Source organism: Leptidea sinapis, chromosome 4 (genome assembly GCF_905404315.1).
Source record: "Leptidea sinapis chromosome 4, ilLepSina1.1, whole genome shotgun sequence".
NCBI lineage: Eukaryota > Metazoa > Arthropoda > Insecta > Lepidoptera > Pieridae > Leptidea > Leptidea sinapis.
In genome coordinates, this window is record NC_066268.1 from 1,266,102 (window position 1) to 1,278,318 (window position 12,217).

Below are 12,217 nucleotides of genomic sequence, written 5' to 3' on the forward strand. Positions count from 1 at the left end.
TGTTTCCAAAGTGGTGGTAGTATTTTATGAAAGAGAAGGATAATCGAGTGTACGGGTTATGTTTGAAATAAGTCTCGTGTAAGTGGCTGTCCATGTCCTAATTGCTACTGAACTTTCATTTTGACATTTTGGTAGCTGACTCGTGGATTTATTTTTGGTTTGAAAAAAAAAATACACATAATGATGTAGCGATAGATGCTATTTGACGTAAAAAAAATGTTTGAAAAATATGGCCGCTTATTAAAAAGCCTTTTGAAGCCATGCATATCCAATAGTTTCCAAAGAAGCCCTTAATGTTGTCTGAACTGTGAAACCATAAATTGGAATCATATGTTGGAGAATGATGCTTCACATACCGTGGACGGCTAAGAGAACAAACAAGTCTATCCTGGGCAACTTTACTTTGGCACTATATTGTCCTAAATTTGCATTCAAAAGATTTTGGGGTATTTTGGCCACATTGCCCGATGCCCAGTAATTTAGACAAACTGTCATCAGTCACAGGCACAAGAGGACGGAAAGGAGTGGAAAGCTTTCGGGACCAACGTTACGAAAACCTTGAATTACTGACACGAGCTTCAGAAATAAAGAACGCGACCAAGAAGCAAATTGGAATAGTGTGACTGCCACGTGGTCACGGTTTGAACCCGGATTAGTGAATCTATTTACTGTTGTTTTAGTTGATGATCATAGATTAGAATTAGGTTGAGTAGGATATATCGCATTTCGCGGTAGGATTGTTTCTTTTTTTTTTGGAAAAGTCGAACAAACGAGAAACTGGAATGGGCACCTTCCCCTGCTGAATGATCACCTATCTTCTAGTGCACACTTGTTCTATTCCCGCATTCCGTTAGAGATTTCTAAAGATAAATTCAAAGAAGTAACATAATGGGAAATGATCATATACCCCCCCCCCCCCACACTCTTACAGTACTAGAGAAGCCCCTGGAGCGTTGCCGGCCTTTTAGGTAGCTGTACGTCCTCTTTTGAAGGATCCCATGTCGTTTGGTCCTGAGACCAGAGCGCAATTAGTGTTTTAGTTGAATTAAAAAAGAACTCTTCCGTAATCAATTTTGACAAAATAAAGTCCTTTTATGACCTTTTATTTCTTTTGTCTAGCCACAACCATCATTTACTTTCTCGTTATTTTCCTATCATGCGTCGTTGCAATTAGATGCTAAATTTATTACAGAATCAAGTAGTTCACTAAAAATTACCTGAAAATTCTCAAAGTCTTCCGTCCGCTATGGTAATAGAAGACATAGTCATCTGTAGAGCTAAACATCGTGATGATAGAGAAAACTCCTTCTGCAGCTCTGGATATCAGCTGTTGTACTGATGTTCCACGCTTCAGTTCTATTAAATCTAATCCCCCTCGAGTAGGAGCACAAAGTCCAGTTTTTCCATCCCTGGTGCATGCACCGTTCCATCGGGGTACGAATCTGAAATATTGCATTTATTAACAGATGAAAGATGTTTTATGAAATAAAGTTTTTCTTATACAAATAGACGTCCTATAGGGAGTCTATTAGGGAACATACAAATAGACGTCCTCTGACATAATCTATATATATAAAATAGAATGTATGTTTGTATGTTCCCTAATAATTCCTAAACTATTCGTCCGATCTCAATGAAATCTTTTGTAATAGATTTGTTGAAGCTCAAGGAAGGTTTACATATATAATTTATATGGCAAAACAACGTTTGCTAGGTCAGCTAGTAGATAATAGATGCGAAATCAAAAATCTATTATGATGCCATAAAATATTTTAGAAACAGCTATTTACAGATCTATAGAAATAGAAGTCGTACCTGACGTGGCGTTTCGTTTTAATATCCAATATTCCAGCTTTGTCATTACCCACCACACCGACCCAGTGTGGTTTGTGTGGAAGAGCCACAATAGATTGCATGTCTTTGACTCCACTATTCTTTACTGCAATCCTGTTGAAAAAAAATTGGGAAATATGCAGTGTAGATATATACAGAGAGAAATATTATTTATTGCAGGTATAAGACTGATTTATAGCAGGTATAATCAAATCAATTTATCCTGTAGGTCACGGAAATGAAACTTATAATTGTAAAAAAAAATCTCATTGTATCTACCGCTACTTCGTAAAGGGTTGATGAGCTAATGAAAAGCATGTAGCAAGAAACGCATTGCCTTTTAAATCAAGATTTACATATTCATCGTTTTACAAATCATTTTAATTACAATATAATATGTAAAATGATGCAACAACACATACTAAAACGTCAAATAGTCACTGCCTTACCTGATCAAGGCAAAAAAGTAAAACTAGGTTATGCAAGACAAAAGCTATTGAGTGCAGTAGCTGCATCATCACACACACCGTAAATAAATAAGGGAAAGCTATAATCGAACGAAAGAGAAAGAGTAGATACGTGTGGCTAGGCGAGTGAAAAAGTAGGAATATGTTTATCTAGTTTTCGTTCAACGTATAGATTAATAAAATAAACTAAAGACATATTGTGCTTAGAAGTCTCCCACTGCTTACATTAAAATACTTTGTTACCCTGATCATTCTACTTATGATTTAAGGCCAAAATAATATTGTGTTGTTACTGGTCCTCAATAAGTGAGCAAATTTTTAAGTACATCGTGTCTCTTGAACGTTTTTTTTTATGAAAATAAGTGACCGGACGAGCAGCACGTTCAGCTGATTATAATTGATACGCCCTGCCCATTACAATGCAGTGCCGCCCAGGATTGAGACACACCTTCTACGACTCCTAAGGGCTAAAGATGTGACTGAGACACAAATAAAACTCTGGCTATGGAAGGGAAAGCTTCTCTGAATATGTGCCCGAATCTCCTCACTACGACGATATTATCATTAGGGCGCGCAATTAAGCACATGCGGGAGGCACAAGAGGTTTTCCAATTTTAATAAAAAAACATGCAATCCACACTTCAGGAAAATGAGTAACTAAATATACTCATGTGCTTCAGGCCCCTTAAAATTCATGAGGAAAGATTGTTTTTTGTATTTTCTTTCGACCAACCTATGTAACCGAGCGCCAGTTCTAGCATGAAATATGTGAAGACATTCTTTAGAAGTCTTATCAACTCCTGGCGCTACGATATGATGCTCATCAGCAGACACCACTGCTTGTTTGTACCCTGTGCCCCTTACATCATAGTCCACTGCATAGATTTTATCTCCATCTGAAAATATAACAGATATTTGATAATTATAACTAGACTAGCCATAGGTTCTGTTACTGCATAAAAATACATTTATTTGTTTGTATACGCAATGCAATCTTATATTGAGTTCTCAGAAAAAAAAAGTATTGGAAATGACTCCCATTGCCTTTACTGTAGGCTTCTATTCTGTCTGGCTACGAATCTATGGATTTTGCACTGTTTCCATGGGAAATTAAGTCACTGTTTGTTTTAGAGACTTAGCTCTTAAGCGAGTCGATTTCGGCGTGTCGTTTACACCATGATATATCTTCTTTATCCATTTTAAAGATTATGTTTATCGCTATTATTAAAGATTTTAAAATTGTAGTAAGCAATATTTACATACAATAATGGGGATGATTTTATTCGACGATTTGGGGTGACATTGTAAAGATATTTCAAAAATATGCTAGTATGTGAAAAGTTTTTTCGCCGGGATCTCATCAGACTAGAACGGGATAAAATACGCTGTTATTTCCAATATCCAGCAACTCTGCAGTAGTTTGAAAGGGTTGCTAACTTTCTAGGGCTTCCTAGACTTTTTCAACCAATTTGAGAGTCAATATGTTCAATATATTCCTAGATACAACATAATATAGTCAATATGTTCCTGTCACTCTTGTGGTTAATTTTGGAAATGTGAACACTTCACGGCATCCTATGTAATTAATAACATACACCTCACGAATCATCAATTAAGTTATACTCTTCCCTATTTTGATTTCAATATTAGCACCGAAAATTAGCAGTCAATTAAATAGTCAAGTAAATTTGACTGAACCGAGGAAAAGTTAAAGGTAAATCATTACCATTTTGTCAGTATTTAAAAAACATACCTGGTACCATTCTGGCGATGATATGAGCAGTAGCCATATTATCCACGTTATCAGTTGGAACATGCATTGATATTGTTATAAGTTTTGTTCCATCTTCCAGCAAAAGCAACTGTTTTATGCCCTTCTGTTCTTCTTTGAATAATACCTGGAATAGATTAACAAAATTTAATTGAGGCTAAGATGCAATTAACTCTAACCAAAGTAAAGACAATTTTAAAGATACTTGTTTTTTTACACTGAATGAAAATGGATTACATATTTCTTATTCTATACGAGTTTATAGTGTATTTCTTAGTTATGTATAGAATATTTGTATTTTTAGTAAATTAATGACAACATAAAAAGAAACCCTCATTCCGCAACCTCTTTAAGTTTCAAAATATGTCTTGATAATAAAATGGCAAGAAAAAACATTCGCATTGCTGCTCCAAATTTTATGTCGTCAAGAATAAACAGCACCGCATTATGCGTATAAATATCAGTACAAAAATATTGCACAATATTAAGCCACTAGTTTCTGTGCATAATTTGCAAATAGTTGCAAATTTGTTTAGTGTTTGTTGTTTGCCGTGAGATTAGCAAAATTTTCTCACCTGCTTTTCTGCAACATCCCAGATAACGACATTGCCAGACTCAGCAGTGATCACATTTTCCCCGCTTGGAGTAATACTAGCATGGGTTACGATTGCTCCAAGTGGTGCGTCAGCCAATTGTGCTAGAAGTTTCCCCGTGCTAGTATCCCAAAGTCCCCAACAACTGCGAGTTACTGTCACAGCAAGTTGCTTATCTCGGGCCAAACTGTAATTGGTTACTGTAAGTTTGAATTTTGTTCAAATTTAATCAAATTGGGTTTAGAATGAATAGTACTTTTTTATTGAATATTTCTTGAGTAAAATTTAAAATCTAAAATAATTAATAACGACATGACATGGTTGGATAAAATCAATATCTACGCAGTTATCATTATAGCAATGTTGAACTGGAAGTTTTTTTTAAAATTTAATAGCGAAGATGATAGTAGTGATACTAATTTACTTGAATCTAACCTAAAGCCACAATGAAGTAAAATTCAACTATACTGAAATTAGTAAAAGAAATGATAGAGATTTTCGGTTGTAATTTAAAGCTAAGCTTGTAATAATACGTGGATAATATGATGTAATTGTTTCTATTTCTGATAATCGAGACTGTGCTCAGTTATTAATTAATTAGCGAAGGCTGAAATTCGTAAGTTGATGAGGAAAAATAGACAAGCATAGTAATATAACTACTAATATCTACATATTTTAGCAATAATTTCCACCTCTCCAATAAAGCATTTTTACACGAAGGAGAAGAAGAAGACTTAAATAAGTTAATAAAATAAAATGCTTCATAGTGCTTGCAATCATTTTATCGGCTGACCTTATTGATTCAATGGGTAATTCCTGACGATCAATCTTATGAACTTGCTCAAATATGTTATCAATGTTCCATATTTTGACAGTTCTATCAATCGATGAAGTGATAACATTATTCCAAGTGCCTACTGTCAGAGGCTCCAGCTGAACTATTCTGCCAAAATGTGCATCTAGAACTTTAATTAGTTTTGTTGTTTCCAGACTCCAAACGTATAAGTTCTTTCTGAAAATTATAATTAACTGACCTAAAATATTTACTATTGAAGGTAAAATTTAAAGGAAAGATAGTTACAACATTTAAATTTAAAGCAAAGACCCTTGGTAAAAATAAAAATGAAAATATCAATGGTGATTAGAGTAAATAATCAGCATTGTAGACTCAACATATTATAAGAGTTTTGCGGAAACTACTAGCCTCGCACACTCACTTTGTGGAATTAGGTACTGGCAGCAGTTTTCCCGAACAGTAATTATTATATATCTACAGAATATGAGAGCCCAATTATTTTTTTTATTACATTTCTATTTATACAGACAGTGCCAAAAAAATCATGAAAATACCCCTAACTTTTACAGTTGGAGCCATTCAAATCATTCAAGCTAGATAAAAATTGTACCTAAATTTAATATTTGTACACCAATACTATTTTACATGACGTAGTTTTGTTCGTTTTATAAAGAAAATTGTGTTATGTTTATAATCAAATAAAAATGCTTCTAATTCTGAATTAAGAGGTAACCTAGCTCCGCTCGATTCCTCAAGGCCGTTGGCTCGGTCCCCAGCCTTAATAACATTCAACTTAAAGGTAGGCATTGCATCTCTTGACCTCTGCTGTTGCGGATATCTAAGGACAGTTGCCTGACCACTCCTTCTTTTGAAAGTTCCTTATCATAATGAATATGCTAATTCTTAAGTAGTTTCTCAAGATCGAAAGGTGAAGTACGATAGTTTAAACGTCCAAAGGGCAAGAAAGACAATAATATGGCCACAAACTTAAATATCATCCGCACCATTTGATTTAAACTCTTTTATCTTTACCGTAATTATACCGAATGCGGAATATGTCCGCGAAAACGGATTTATAACTTAGATAATTTATACGTCTAGATAGAGCGTCTTGCTGCGAGACAACCGATGATAACAGACCAGGCTTATTACTTTAGTGTGCGTGACAAGCTACGTCCTACACTCGCGATTTGAATGTCCCTTTGTATTAGTGTGCATGCATTGCTCAAAATAAGGTTATAAAAAATTTATGTTGACAGTAACATCAATTTTTTTTTCTACGTTTTCACACATGTCACAGTCTATGTATAAATGATCTAAGATTCATAATATAGCATATATTTTAGGATAGATGGTCGATTTTACTGTTGAATCAGTTGTTTTAGGAATTATAGTTTTAAATAATATATATTTTAATCTTAATATAAGTTATTTTTACCTCACTCCAGCAACGGCGTACTTGTAATTCTTACTGATCATGAAAGAATTAGACAATGTCATTTTTGTTGATATGTTCCGAATAGTGTGGGGCAGTTTTAAAACTATACCTTCCTTACTTAGATCTTTTTCAGGCTCATCAGATTTTTCGATCTGAAATTTATTATCAGAAATGAATATGGGATTAATAAATTGAGAATGTTCTTAAAAATTGTGTAGAAATTGGCAATCTTAAATAAAATAAATATATAATGACATGCATAGATAATTAATATTAATCTATACCAGTGGCGGATTAACAGATTTGCCGCCCGCAGGCTATTCAATTTTTGCCGCCTCAAAATCTTAGTCCACAAAATCATATCAATTTTCTATCAATAAATTTCCAACTTTATGATTTGTGCTCCATCATCCTCGTTACATCAACTCTTCCCGTATGGTAAGTATCATTGAGAACTATGGTACCGTGTTAGATCATTAATTTTTAGAATAACGCAATAGCGATTCGATATTATTTCAGGGTTAGCACATTTCTCGTTGTCATAGATACACTCATATCGGAATTAACGAGAAATTGTTATTTTAATTAATAAAGCGTTTAGCAATTGTTTATGTAGAGATATTATTTTTTCATTTAGCATTGTTTATAGGACTATATTTCGACTATTGTGAAATTTTAATTTCCTCCAATTTTCAAAAATAGTATTTTGTGTGTGTATAATTTTTTTTTACAATTTGTAAATCAAATTAAAAAAATTATGAACTAAATTTGCCGCTCCATAAAATTTGCCGCCCTAGGCGCCAGCCTACTCAGCCTGCTGGTAAATCCGCCACTGATCTATACACAAACACTTATGTATTTATAGATTTGGCTTGGGCACGGGAAAGGGCGCTGGTGTGGGACATGACTTGCGTCGACACTCTGGCTCCTTCTCATGTCCAAGTTACGTTATTTGGTGCTGGGGCTGCTGCTTCGACTGCCGAAGACAGCAATAGTCGCAAATATGTCGATCTCAATGAGTCTTACATCATTGTACCGTTTGGTGTCGAGATACTTAGTCCGTGAGGCCCAGAGGTGCGGAGAATGGCTGGCAACTATTTCGGTCAACGGATAAGCCTAGCTATACAACGCGGAAATGCTGCCTGTATTCTTGGTAAGCTCCCCGTAATGATAGTTTTAATTTAATGTAATTATAGTATTGTAAATATAGTTATAAGATAATATATTATATTAAATAGCGCTTATCGCTTTTAATTTTAACGCTTTTAATAGCTTAATTCTTATGAAACGAAAACTTTGGATTCGATTTTCACCCACTTTAAAATGTCGGATTGGATTGAAACTTTGCACTCTTACCAAGGACCGATGACATTACAAAAATGACTTCTGCCTTCATTTATGTCAATTAAACAATCATATAGCAAAGTGACATAAAGCAGTCCATTCCTTTTACAATAAAATACATTTTTATGTTATACAATCACACTATTTGTAGGTTTTCCTTATTGAAAACTATTTTTTACTTTTTATAAAAGCGCGTTTTTAACTTATTGTAGCTATTAATTTTTAATAATAGCCTCCAAACCTTAGATTAAGGATAAGTCTCCGCTGCGCTGCAACTAGATACCGCAGGCGTAATCACAAAGTGCGGCAACTAATAATACGCCCAAGTGGGCGTACCCGAGCCAGACTCGAACAATGTGTGACGTTGACTTAGGTACCACAAGTTCTATTAAACTTTGCTTGAATTGAATTAAAATATCTATACAACTTTGTAAAAATAATACTACAAGAAAGAAGAGACACTGGGATCATCAGTAAGTATTTTGTATTTTATTAATTTCAATGTAAAATAACACGAAGCGTATGTTACAAAATTTGAAAGATGCCATTTAGTGTCAAGATACCACGCACACAAGCATCTAATAGTTGCCGTAATAAAAAAGCTATTGTTCTTAGGTAGAGGCGTATTTAGTTGGAGCGCAGCGGAGACCAATCCTTAATATAAGCCTCTGACACATAATTTAAAATTTTAGTCTTAACCAATATTTAAGGTTAATAAGTCATATTATAAAACAAAATAAACAATACTTACTTCTTCTTCATCTCCATTCTCTTTATTTTCATCATCATCACCAATATTCAGTTTATTCGATTCATGACTCTCTCGGGGTATATAATTATTGAAGTCCCAAACAACAAAACTATAGGTTGTTGTGGCTATATGAAATATTATTTATGTAATATAATCTTAACATCGTTGAGAACAAATTATATATTTTTATGGAAGACAGGACAAGCGAGCTAGCGTCACCTGTTGCTAGGTAATCACCGCCGCCCTAGTTCTACTGCAATACCAGAGGAATCACAGGAGCGTTGCCAGCCCTTTAAAGAAGTGTATGCGCTTTTTTTGGAGGTACCCATGTCGTATAGTCCTGGAAATACCGCACAAGGAAGCTCATTCACCACTCCACCAAGCTGGAGGAACGCCATAGATACAGACGGTAGGGATGATATCCTAATTTGTGGCGTGTCGTGCAAAGGTTGAATTCGGCGGCAGGAGAGCGGCAGTGGGAGGCTCCTTTGCACAGTAACGTGTAAGCATTACTGTGTTTTGATCTGAAGGGCCCCGTAGCTAGTGAAATTATTGGGCAAATGAGACTTGACAACTTATGTGTCAAGATGATGAGCGCAGTTCTACAGCACTACTGCCGCTCAGAATTTTTGGGTTTTTCAATAATCCTGAACGGCACTGTAATGGGCATGGCGTATCAATTGCCGACAGTTGAACGTCTCGTCCCATATTTTCATAAAAAAAAGGGATCAGGTCAAACATCTTTTCGGAAAACTCCCCGTGATAAATGCGCTAGAAGACACACAATGAAGCGACGCGACGTCCCCACGCAACGCCAAATTATGTAGCCATTCTCACAGCACTGGGTCCCCGACATTTTTTTATGAAAATGAGTACAAACGACCATTCGATTCATTTAATGATAAAATATGATCACCGTCTCGAATACTCTAGCAGCTGCAGATGAATCACAGGAGTTGCCAAACATTAAGCACAATACAGCAATAGAAAAGTACTTAATATTATACTAGAGCGCCCGAATCAACACACGCACACATACACACTAGTTACACAGCAGCTAACCAATCTTGGGAAGACAAAACATTTTAATCCATATTTAAAAAAAAACCTGCTGAGATGCATGAGCCCATTCTTTTCAGGTCTGAGGTAGTCTATTTTGAATTTGTGGTAGTGACGTTCAATAAGTGATTTTGAATCCTATTTTGAATAAAAACATTTTAATTTGAATTTATATAAATGGCAAAGGATGAGAGAACAAAAGTAATAGTTCTATAATACTGCTACGCGAAACTATGGACATCAGAAAGAATAGTTCAGTTAATTGAAATATTCCGATTGAGTCTTTATGGAAGTTGAAACGAACGTGTCTCCTGCAGTCTCAACATTTTTCCGATATTTCACTACACGACAAATAGAATGGCTGAAGTGATGTTCGATTCGTGAGAAAATTGGCGAAACGCCAGCAAATTGTCGTTGAGTTCTGTTGACGTTTTTGTAGAAAAAAAACGATACGTGACTGAACCAATTTTAACATTTGCGGTGTGAAAAATTAAACGTCAAATTCATGTTACATACTTAAAAACTTTATTAGCTGTTATTAAATAATATAAAATAATTATTAAAATTCTATAGAGATTCATTCAAAATTGGTAATTAATTATTTTTGGATAGCAAACATATTATTTCAAACTCTGAAACCTTTACTATTTGCCAGCTGCAGTTTACCCGAACCGATACGACTTAGGGACTTCCAAGAAAAGTTATGAACCTAAATAAATATAGCACTAGTTAATTTAGTTTAATTTGGTTCCGTTATTTTATAACCGAACTTCCATTGATCACCCGCTCATAATTTTTTCCTAACGTTAGATACCAGATACCTACGGTAATCAATCTTTGCAAATTCCAAAGCTCAACTACGACCCAACCACTAAAACCAATGCACGCCCCCGAGTATGCTTCCACCTTAAAGACCGGCAACGCATCTCTTAACCCTGGTTTTGCGGATGTCCATAGGTGGTTGACCCACTACTTTCCATCACGTGAGGCTCTAGCCCGTTTGCCCCTCTTATATAAAAAAAAAACTGGATGTAGGGTCTTACTATACAGAGCGGTTTCCATGGTCTTCCACGTAGGAACTACAGAATGAGTTCCTTGTGCGAAGTTTCAGGACGATACGACATAGGTACTGTAGTGTATTGACGTCTAGTCTGAACTGAGAATGTGTCAACAATCATTGTCAGTGTCACGACATCAGCAGTGACATTAAAAGTGTGACGTTGAGTGCTTTATAAGGAATGCACAGTACAGCGGAAGGAGTGCCGCTTGCGACTCTCTCCCCAAGAGAAGGTCGTCTTCGATGAAGGCTTAGAGGGCACTTGCCCAAAGCCAACCTCAGGCGGTGTTTAGTGGGTAGGCACTTAGGTTTTACGTAAGTCCCACATAACCAACGCAGACTTAGGCTGCGTTGGTATGCATAAGTAATCACCACCTCCCTCCCGTCGTTATCCCGGTTAGTCTGGGCGCGAAAAAAATAGTGGGAAGGGCAGTTCCAATTGGCTATCAGTTGCGAGCGGACGTCCCCGGGGGTAGTGTTACATAGTAAAAATTTGTTGTTTCACTCGTGACTAAACGTGGAACATTACAGTACCATCAAAATAGCAGTGACATCTTCCTAACAGGCCGGCATCGCTCCTGTGATTTGAGGTGATGCAAAAAAACCATCAAGAAAATTTAAGAACATAGTTTACACCACAATCTACAAATTTCGTATGGTTAAAATTAATACTTACGGCTAGATTAACCTCTCCATCTTATAAAATTCAGCAAATTGACTGATGTCTTACCTAGCAGCATTCTATCTTTCTTTCCTCGTTTTAGCTGCAGCATCGCTTCTGCCGTATCAGTTTCCTGATGATATAACTCCTCAACCTTCACCCATGACGATTTGTCATCATTTAATTCGTACGCCGATACCTTGGAAAAAACTACTCTGTTTAATTTATGTGTATCCATACACACACACACACACACACACACACACTCTACATACACCCTCAAATACACTACACACACCCTACATACATGTACACATTCTAAGTAGCTTAGTATAGTAATTGTAAATTTGTTACCTTCTTCTGGCTTGTTAAATCATAAATGTTACTTCTTTTGTTTATTACCTAAATACTGTACTCAGTTTTGGCCTTATTCAATCAATCAACTGC

General features: G+C 35.7%; 1 protein-coding gene across 1 annotated transcript in view; it reads right to left on the minus strand.

Annotated features, from left to right (window-relative positions):
* LOC126980016 (NACHT and WD repeat domain-containing protein 2) overlaps positions 1–12,217 on the minus strand; it is a 270,439-nt gene that overhangs the window by 2,357 nt on the left and 255,865 nt on the right. Inside the window, exons 26-34 of the mRNA XM_050829637.1 lie at positions 11,840–11,969; positions 8,994–9,118; positions 6,899–7,032; positions 5,458–5,676; positions 4,647–4,851; positions 4,054–4,198; positions 3,034–3,196; positions 1,816–1,947; positions 1,218–1,442 (exon numbers count right to left, since the gene is read on the minus strand). Coding sequence (XP_050685594.1) covers positions 1,218–1,442; positions 1,816–1,947; positions 3,034–3,196; positions 4,054–4,198; positions 4,647–4,851; positions 5,458–5,676; positions 6,899–7,032; positions 8,994–9,118; positions 11,840–11,969 — 1,478 coding nt within the window. The remainder of the gene's footprint in view (positions 1–1,217; positions 1,443–1,815; positions 1,948–3,033; positions 3,197–4,053; positions 4,199–4,646; positions 4,852–5,457; positions 5,677–6,898; positions 7,033–8,993; positions 9,119–11,839; positions 11,970–12,217) is intronic.